At 35.8% G+C, this 9,289-nt stretch overlaps 4 protein-coding genes across 8 annotated transcripts in view; 3 read left to right on the top strand and 1 right to left on the bottom strand.

Annotated features, from left to right (window-relative positions):
* Positions 1-1,206, top strand: part of LOC116850645 (atypical kinase COQ8B, mitochondrial) — a 6,876-nt gene extending 5,670 nt beyond the window's left edge. Inside the window, exons 8-11 of the mRNA XM_032829156.1 lie at positions 253-455; positions 547-699; positions 815-915; positions 992-1,206. Of these exons, the coding sequence (XP_032685047.1) occupies positions 253-455; positions 547-699; positions 815-915; positions 992-1,166 (632 nt within the window). The 3' untranslated portion in view covers positions 1,167-1,206. The remainder of the gene's footprint in view (positions 1-252; positions 456-546; positions 700-814; positions 916-991) is intronic.
* A 2,310-nt stretch (positions 1,207-3,516) lies between these two features.
* Positions 3,517-4,772, top strand: LOC116850650 (ciliogenesis and planar polarity effector 2-like). The gene is made up of 4 exons (XM_032829172.1): positions 3,517-3,851; positions 3,937-4,202; positions 4,293-4,429; positions 4,501-4,772. The coding sequence occupies exons 1-4, from the start codon at positions 3,755-3,757 to the stop codon at positions 4,706-4,708; spliced, it is 708 nt and encodes a 235-aa protein (XP_032685063.1). The 5' UTR covers positions 3,517-3,754; the 3' UTR covers positions 4,709-4,772.
* LOC116850651 (mitotic spindle assembly checkpoint protein MAD2B) lies at positions 4,717-5,856 on the bottom strand. Its single transcript, XM_032829173.1, has 3 exons — positions 5,564-5,856; positions 5,181-5,478; positions 4,717-5,102 (listed from the first exon to the last, which is right to left on the bottom strand). Exons 1-3 carry the CDS (start codon positions 5,580-5,582, stop codon positions 4,802-4,804), a joined length of 618 nt encoding a protein of 205 aa, XP_032685064.1. The 5' UTR covers positions 5,583-5,856; the 3' UTR covers positions 4,717-4,801.
* Positions 5,857-7,228: 1,372 nt separating this feature from the next.
* Positions 7,229-9,289, top strand: part of LOC116850664 (heterogeneous nuclear ribonucleoprotein U) — a 9,622-nt gene continuing 7,561 nt past the window's right edge. For all 5 annotated transcript variants that reach the window (XM_032829198.1, XM_032829199.1, XM_032829200.1 and 2 more), the window contains exons 1-2: positions 7,229-7,492; positions 8,205-9,187. In XM_032829198.1, the coding sequence (XP_032685089.1) occupies positions 7,363-7,492; positions 8,205-9,187 (1,113 nt within the window). In that variant the 5' untranslated portion in view covers positions 7,229-7,362. The remainder of the gene's footprint in view (positions 7,493-8,204; positions 9,188-9,289) is intronic.

Raw genomic sequence — 9,289 nt, forward strand, 5'->3', positions numbered from 1 at the left:
TTCCATTTAAAAAAATTAATGTGACCTTGACCTGACCTTCGCTACGCAACCCAAGGTCAAACTGATGTGATCAGTAAATACATCTTTTTAAACGCCACAACTTTTATCTGAAACATTTTTTTCTAAAATGCTTAGTTTTCGAGATATTTCACCGGTCCGGGACTTTTTGAACACCCTGTATATAGACGAACTTCAATATCCTCTTAAATATATTATAAACTTGCTTCTATATAACATCAATTAAATCTCCAGATGAACTCTCAACGCAACGAGTATTCACGACGGAGATGATTGACGGCATTCCCGTTGATAAGTGCGTCGACATGGACATTAAGATTCGAGAACATATAAGCGAATTGCTGATGCGTCTGAGTCTACAGGAATTATTCGAGTTTCGATATATGCAAACTGACCCGAATTGGTCCAACTTCTTTTACAATCTCGATACAAGACAGGTTTTGCATTTGCAACAATTATTTGCATTTTAATCAATTCATGGAATATTTGCAGTTTTAATTAAGAGTTCTAATGAATACGTCTTTGCAGTTAATTCTACTGGATTTTGGAGCATGCAGAACTTACAAAAAAGAGTTTATGGACAAGTATATTGAAATTATTAATGCCGCGAGCGAGGGAAATCGTGACAAGGTTTTAGAATTATCGAGAGAAATTAAATTTCTCACCGGATATGAATCAAAGGTATCTTGTAACTGTATTAAATAAATTTTAAATTTCTTGAAATATTACTTTTCTTAAATAGCATAATTATAGTTTTAAAAATTTATGAAAATAATACAGGTCTACTTGTCAACAGATTATGCAGCAAGCTCATGTGGATGCGGTTATGATTCTCGGACAAGTGTTTGACAAAAATCACGAGTATTACGATTTCGGTGGACAAGATGTCACAAAACGGTGTGTACGATTTGTTTTATCTCAATTTTATGTGTACGAGAGTATATTTTATATAATAATTATATATTACACACAGGATTCAGGCTTTAGTACCAACTATAATAACTCACCGATTGTGCCCACCACCCGAGGAGATATACAGCCTTCACAGAAAATTGTCAGGAATATTTTTGCTCTGCGCAAAGCTCAGAGCTAAAATCAAATGTCGAGACGTGTTTCGGGAAATTTATGTAAACTACAAATCCAAATAATGTTAATGTTTTTATGTAATAAAGAAATGTTATTTTTATATATTGTGTATACAATTTTGTTATGTTACTTCAAACATTATTAGCATTACTTTAATAAATAAACTTATATTTTGCATTATGTGATTAAAATATTCTTCCACATATAAATCATATTCAATCACTATTAGGTGTAAAATCTATGTTATCTTCATATGAAAATCGTAATTTATTATATTTCTAATCATTATATTTCTAATATATGATTGCTGATACATTATACAATGTAATTTATATAATCGTTTTTCGAATACTAATAAGATTTTCTGCGGTTTCTCTTACTTTAATAACAAATGTTAGTATTTGTATCGTAAGTCGGCTACAGACGCAATATGATCAATTTTATTTTTATTTATATCAATTTACTATATTATTTTCTTCTTTACAATTGCTCCCTTTCATTTTATATTCCTTGCAAATTCAATCTCAAAGGTCCGAAAGATACTCTCAAATTTTATAAGTATTTTATTAGGAATCGAGAGTTTTAAGCAATTTTGATTAATCGATACTGGCTTGGTTTACATCAGGGTTGGGACATTTGACAAATTCTAGGGTTTTTTACATTATACGTAATATACATGTATGGCTGCGTTCGGAAACGTCACTCGAGTACTTTTCCTCTCTTTTTATCTCACTCTTGTATCTCGCTCACTCCAACGTAACGGGTACACTTGGGTGACGTTTCCAAACACAACTATATTACGTAAAATATGTAAAAAACGTAATATACATGTATAAAATATTTAATGCCCGGTTTTACTAATAGCGTATTCGATTGGTCCTAAGTTATCGCTCCGAGACCGATTAATGACGTCATAAGTATCTACTAGCCAATCATAAATCTCATAAGTACTTGCTCGTCCAATAAACGTAGGCTGAATAATAGCTTCAGCATACAGGACGTGATAAATGCCGCGCGGCAAGCTTTATTGCGTTCTATGTGCAGGAGTCATTACCCAGAGTGGGTTAACCCAGAGCCAGTCGAACATGCTATAAGATAGGATGATGCTTGTGTCAACTTGTGTTATTAAATGGAAAGCACCCATAATCAAAGAACTGGTCAATTATTTCTATTCTCTATTTCTATTGGCTAATGCCTATTCCTATTGCCTGTTTCCTGGCATTGGACATAGGGCTTTACATACGGAAGAAAGATAGAGATTGCTTTCCAACAAGAGACACAAGTCGACACAAACATCATTCTATCTTTGTTCCACATTTATGGTGCTTTCACGTGCAATTGCGTAACACATCTTGATACATATGTACGCAGAAATGCACAAAGTGTAACGTTGTGCACGATTCAATTGGAACAAAGTGTGTACTAATGTGTATATATGTCGGATAAGGTTAGGGTTATTTTTCAACTATGCTTATATTTTCGTATTTTTTAATAATAAGAAATAATAAAATCTAAATAATAAAAAAGATATCCACTTCACGTCGCAAATATCAGTCTCTTTTCAAGCCGCTACGCTAATTAACTTTAATTTTCACTAGAAAACACTAGTTTACATAGCCGACTAGTAGCCCTCGAGCTGAATACGGATGTGTAGCGTTGTGTCGACGATTATGACAATTGGAATACAACTTGTGTCGCCGTGTGCATGAAAGTATCTAGGGATATTGCAATTGGAAAACACCCTTAGTGAGTAACAAAGGGTGCTTTCCAGTTGCGTACACTGTGTTAGACAAAACCAGTTTATTAGTTGCATATTATCTTACAAGATATTTTAATAAGATAATAAGATCTTACAAGATAATATGTGGCCAATAAACTGGTTTTGTGTACGTGTGTGTCAAGATGTGTTCAGCAATTGGGAAGCATCCAAAGATAAGATGATACTTGTGTCGACTTGTGTCTCTTGTTGGAAAGCAACCAGGCACTGCGTTCGTTTTGACGCTTATAGCGCGTGTAAGCATTATTTGTCCTTGTTTAGTATTTTAGCGTGTTTGACTGGCCCTGGGTTAATCGCTCCGAGAGCGATTAATGACGTCATGAGTCTCTACTAGCCAATCATGAAGCTTATAAATACTTGTTCGACCAATAAACATAGACTGAATAACCCAGAATAGGTTAACCCAGAGCCAGTCGAACATACTATTTGATAGAAACAAGGATGAAATGATGCTCAGAGCATTGTAAGCACCAAAACGAACGCAGCCAAAATGACGCTTATAATGACGCGACAGCCAATCAATATGTTGTTTTTCCGTAAGAGCTAGAAGGTTATTACGGAAAGCACCATATTGATTGGCTGTTACGCGAACTTCCGCCACGCGCAAGCATTACCGCGTCCTATGTGTAGGAGCCATAACTCCTTCATTTTTAAAAATCCTCAGACCTAAACCTATAAACCTTGAAATTCATACAAAAGGTATATCCATTAGAAGTGAGGTGAAGAGGCTACTGAAAGTGCCTGAAACCATAAAGAGAGAGAGAGAGAAAGAGAGAGATGACGCTTACAACGCATGAGCGTCCAAAACAAACATAGCCAAAGAAGACATATGTATTTTATTATTTTTAAATTCCGTGGTGAAAATGACAAGACATGAATGCGATTAATATGAATTGGTTAGCTTCAGCAGAAGGAGAATCGCTGGTTCATCATTTTTATGTGAATTCTTCAAAAAAGCGAAGATTCTATGGTACTATATTTTCCTTGTGTACAATAAACAAAATCATATATTGTTTCATTTTGCGATATACTTAAAGAATTACTTTCAACTGCAGGCATTTTGGAGAGGCCATCGTTACCTTCTTCCATTGAAGAGGTTACTTATAAAATCTTCATGATAGGCAGATCTGGTGTGGGAAAAACTTCAATAGTAGCGAGACTTGCAGGCACTCTGGAATCCAACAATTACACAGAAACTAATGGCATAAGAAAGACTAATGTCTTTTGGCCTGTAAAGATCTGGGATAAGGTCGTTTTATTTAAGTTACAATTCTGGGATACATCAGAAAGTAGCATAAAAAAATATAATCATATCTTACCAGTATGTAAAAAGTAACTTATACAGATTCCTCTGCATAAAAATAGCTGTGATTAATCTAACAGGAAAATAATATAAAAATAATTCTACCAGGCATGCAAGGATAAAGTGGATGCAATGTGCTCTGTTTTTTCTTTCAATGATACATCAAGCTTCAATGATATTCCCTATTTAATGAATACTATGGCTGCTATTAAAGAGAAACCAGCAAATATAGTAATTGGCACAAAGTAATATGATTAATTCTACAATAATTATATAAAATAAGACATTATAATAATCTTAATTCAATATTTCCCAGGTTTAAACCTTGGTCGAGTTCTGCCATAGATGATACACAAATCAAAGAATTTGAAGATAAATGGAAAGTTAAGGTGATCAGAATTGATGCTAGTAAATCATTAGTAAGATCTGAAATGTTTGATTGTTCTTATCAATTAAATGCTATTTGTAGTATATTATGGAATAGAGATAAAGAATTTATATCTAAACTAATGGGACAAGTTTAACAACTGCATTTATTATGTAAATGCATTTATTTTATTTTATACAAAATAAAAATATAAAAAAAGACCTATTATACAGAAAATATCACTTAAACCTCACTTTTTGTTCTCTGTATCTTCAATCACATACATCTGTAAATTCAAACAATCAGTTTTAATGTCTTTTAGTGGTAGTAGATTTTTGTTGACCATTTCTATTGCACCATCTTCCACAATCCATGGAAAGTCTTCACATTTTGGATTCTCGCTCAAAGTAATATGTGCAGTTTCATATGTTTGAATTTCTATAGAAAAAGTTGAACCATCTGGTAAAGGTTTCAAGTATGTATCACACATGGATAATTTGAGACAAATCGTTCTCAGAGCTTCTTCTGTCTTTAAATAATAAGGATCCTTCCTTAAAATAAAAAGTGATTAACAAGAACTTCAAAATCAAGGTCATATATTATCAATTGCAATAAGCTGCTCAACATACTCTGTGAGCTCTGCTTGCAGTTTAACTATATCAAAGACAAATCTTTCTATTGGTAATTTCTTCTCATTATAAAAGGTAAGATTAATTGCTTTAACACTATTTTCATCTTCCTTTATCAATTCTCTGATTGCATTTAAAACATTGGAAAGATACTCATTTAGTTCTGGATGTTCTGACATGTGAACTGTAATTCCATATATTTTTCTTTTACTGAATATTTTTTCAGGATAGATTTTGCGAAAGAATAATACATGATGAAACGCTACTTCCAAAAACTCCAAGAGAATGTCGATGCTAACTGCAAATAAATTAAATTTACTTGAACAAAATAATGTATAATAAATATAAATGCTTGATTGCACATAACATTTTTCAGACTGTACCTATTTCGTCTTGAGACATTTTATGACTATATTAATAGCATGTTCGACTGGCTCTGGGTTATCCCACTCTGGGTTATTCAGCCTACGTTTATTGGTCGAACAAGTACTTATAAGTTTTATGATTGGTTAATAGAGATTTAGACGTCATTAATCGCTCTCGGAGTGATTAACCCAGAGCCAGTCGAACATACTATAAGGGTAGTTGTTACTGATTTCGTTTTCACAAAAACGCATAAATTAAAAGTTGTGTTATTCCACATGACTAATGGCTCCTGCACACAGAACGCGGCAACACTTGCACAAAAAAACAACATGTGGCTCCTGCACACAGAATGCGGTAATGTTTGCCGCGCGGCGGAAGTTCGCACGACAGCCAATCAATATGTTGTTTTTCCGTAAGAGCTAGGTTATTACGGAAAGCAGCATATTGATTGGCTGTCGTGCGAACTTCCGCCACGCGGCAAGCATTACCGCGTCCTGTGTGCAGGAGCCATAAGACCGGTATTCATAGTCGCGTCTTATATTTAAGATTGCTTAAGTTCAGCTTCAAATACTCCGTAGCCAATGAAATGATTCGTACATCATCTCAAAATAAACTTAAGACGGTCTTAAATATAAGATCTGATTATGAATACCGCCCTATGAATCGATTTGTGCTAAAAAAAAACTTAAAAAATTTGAACTAACCTTTAAAACATCTTGACATGTTCACTATATAAGCTCAAGCTAATAGCATTATCACACGTTCTTCTTGAAACCCTACTATTTTTGTCTAAAACATTTTTTTATTTGTATTATTTTTTATATATTGGGTGTCTCAATTTAAATGCACCCTATATATATGCACACATGCATACATGCAACCGTATACAGAATGTGTGGCGCGTATCCTCATTTTGCATGACGTCATCCGTTTAGTTTGATCACATCCGGGGCCAAGCGTAGGTGACACTACAAACTAGCGTTCCATTTTTACAAAAGCAAATTTGGACTCCCTGTTTCCTTTGAATCCCTAATGGTTCCTGCATACAGGACGTGTTAATGCTTGCCGCGTCCTGTGTACAGGAGCCATAAGATCATTTCATGTTCAGATGCTTCGTAGCCAATAAAACGATTCGTATACTATCTAAAGAATTAACAATCTGCCGAAATCTCTTTTATTGATATAAATATTCTTAAATGTGGCTTATAAATCTTGCGATTAATTTGCAGACGTATTTTCTTTGATAAAAAAAAAACAGTTAAAAATAAAGACCTATGAATAGCCTTTGTCTAGCAATTTTCTCATCCCCACTCGACTACTTCATCCCCCTACTACTCATAACACAGCAGTTTATATAAAGATAAAGGTACACTCCAGCATCCTTTCCTTTCTCTTATATCGCTTTTTACTATGGATACAATAGCGGCAGCGCGCCTTTCTGCTTATATATATTTCAGTGATCAGGATTTAACGCGAGCGCCTCTTTGAAATTGGTAAGTACGGCGCTCATATAAGCCAATAGACAGATATCCCGCCTTGACAAGGGCCAATCTGCGAGCGTGTCGAATACCGCTGCGAATGAGACAGCGAGCACGATTGGCCACGCTGCCGGCGTCGGTTCGAAACGATCACGACGCCAGCCAACGGGCGCGTAGCGCGCTACGTAACGGGTTGTCGCCACCGTCCCGCCATATTGTGTATGCAGCGCGGGTCAGTGGCGCGTGTATATGGGTGTTTTGTGAAGACCTTCTCTATCACGGAAAGCCACGGGATTGCATGATCCTGTCTGACTAACGGGCTGTATCACGCGTGCACCATGGATCCAGCTAAGCTGAAGGTGGTGGAACTGCGAGCGGCACTTGGGGACCGCGGCCTCGACGTCAAGGGCAACAAGCCAGTGCTCGTCGAGAGGCTACGCAAGGCGCTGGAGGAAGAGATCCAGAAGCGTAAGTCGCACCTGTCACACCGACAAGTGTCCCGCGCCTAGACTGAAGCGTCACGATCGCGCGTATTAATCGACTGGCCCGCGGACAGGATCGATCTCGACATCATGCTATGCGACGACGAGATTCCTGTATGATAACCGCGGCACTTCATCACCACATGCACGTCTCCTAACGTGAAACGCAGGTCGCCATCGGAGTATTTTGATAATGCTATGTCGAATTATGTGACTTTGTTTCTACGTTTAAACATAACTCAATGCAATGTTCTTTCTACTTGTTTATATTCAACCGCAACATTTCAATGTTCTATTTTCCCTTTATACTCTACATTAGGTCTGTTCGTTCTCAAGAATCTCTAAACTAGTATATACTAATGCAATAAATCTGAATGAAAAAAAGTACACTTGTTCCATTTTAACTTATTGTACTACTTCAGAAGTTTCCTAAGAACAAATATCTATAGTTTATTTTCTTTATATTCTATCCATTGCGCTAGGTGTTGTTAATGACAAAGCAAGAATTTAGCATATATTATAATATATGTAAGATATTTTATACTGCATTGTTATATATATTATATGTATTTATATGTATTTAAATGTTATATGTATTTTATATATTGTTTCCTGTTTCACATAAATCATTACATCATATATTATACATTTATTACTGGATAAGGCAAAACTCAAGTATGCCAATATATTTCTTATAGATGATCAAGACAAGTCAGCTTTACACACAGAAAATATAGAGGAGACAGCTTCAAAAGAAGCACCTGAAAAAGTTGCAGAATCTACACGATCTTCGCAGCCACCGAGGACACCTAGCAGAGCATCTAGAAGCTCTTCGATGGTGACTCCAACAAAAATTTCTACTAGAAATGCATCAAGGACTGCTACAACTCCATATTCTTTGAAGCAATCCTCTCCGAACAAATCTCAGTATGTTGAGAAGGCACGCGAGGTATTAGCGACAATATCAGAGTCTACCTCCGAAGAACCTGTAGTACAACAAGAGAAAATATCAAAATTATCCCCTGAGAAGTACAGAGAAGAACAGAAGGACATTGCATCAGATGTTGTTCAGAATGAGATTCACGTGCAGACGCCGTCTGGGAAAACTCGGGGCGAGGAAGCAAAGCATATTGATGTTTTGGAAGGCAATAGGTGTGAGACAAATGTTTCCCAAGTACCTGCAACAGAACCGTCTGAGAAATCTAGTACAATTGAACATGTAGATCAGTTCTCTAGAACTCAGGGAGAACATGGAACAGCGACATCTAATGTAGATAAGATTAACAAAGTTCAGAAACCATCGTCGAGGGCACTGGTTGACGAAACAAAAGATACTACAAAACTGGAAGAAAAGACAGAAATTAAGGAGAATGTAGATATTGACAAAGTGCAAGATGATAATGTTGAGGAAGATGTTGAGGATAAGAATTTAGTTGAGAAAGAGAATATTGAACATGTAGAGGATATGTATAATGTTAAGGATCATGCAGACATTCCTGAAGTTGAAGAGTCAACACATGTAACTTCTGATCAGATTGACAGAACATGTGATATATTGAAAGATGAAGGCAAGACTATTAATGATCATAGTATAACGCAAGAAGACAAAATGGATGTTTCAGATAATCTGGAAGACATGGATGAGAAAATGGATGATACTAATAATCCACAAAATGAGCAGGTATGTATTCTATCTCCTTGCGTGTAAAATAATATATAGGAATGAATAAGTTGTGTATTGCAGATCTCTCTCTCTCTCTCTCTCTCTCTCTCTCTCTCTCTC

Source organism: Odontomachus brunneus, unplaced genomic scaffold, assembly GCF_010583005.1.
Source record: "Odontomachus brunneus isolate Ranch 3 - 2012 unplaced genomic scaffold, Obru_v1 Obru_scaffold_151, whole genome shotgun sequence".
NCBI classification, from domain to species: domain Eukaryota; kingdom Metazoa; phylum Arthropoda; class Insecta; order Hymenoptera; family Formicidae; genus Odontomachus; species Odontomachus brunneus.

What these genes read in the sequence shown, in the direction of transcription:
- LOC116850651 (XM_032829173.1), bottom strand. An exon ending in CTGCAAGCAGAGCTCACAGA is followed by an intron (nt 5,103 to 5,180) that starts GTATGTTGAGCA and finishes TTTTATTTTAAG; the next exon opens with GAAGGATCCTTATTATTTAA.
- LOC116850650 (XM_032829172.1), top strand. Translation starts at nt 3,755, where the DNA reads ATGAATGCGATTAATATGAATTGGTTAGCTTCAGCAGAAGGAGAATCG. An exon ending in AAAAAAGCGAAGATTCTATG is followed by an intron (nt 3,852 to 3,936) that starts GTACTATATTTT and finishes TTTCAACTGCAG; the next exon opens with GCATTTTGGAGAGGCCATCG. An exon ending in AATATAGTAATTGGCACAAA is followed by an intron (nt 4,430 to 4,500) that starts GTAATATGATTA and finishes AATATTTCCCAG; the next exon opens with GTTTAAACCTTGGTCGAGTT.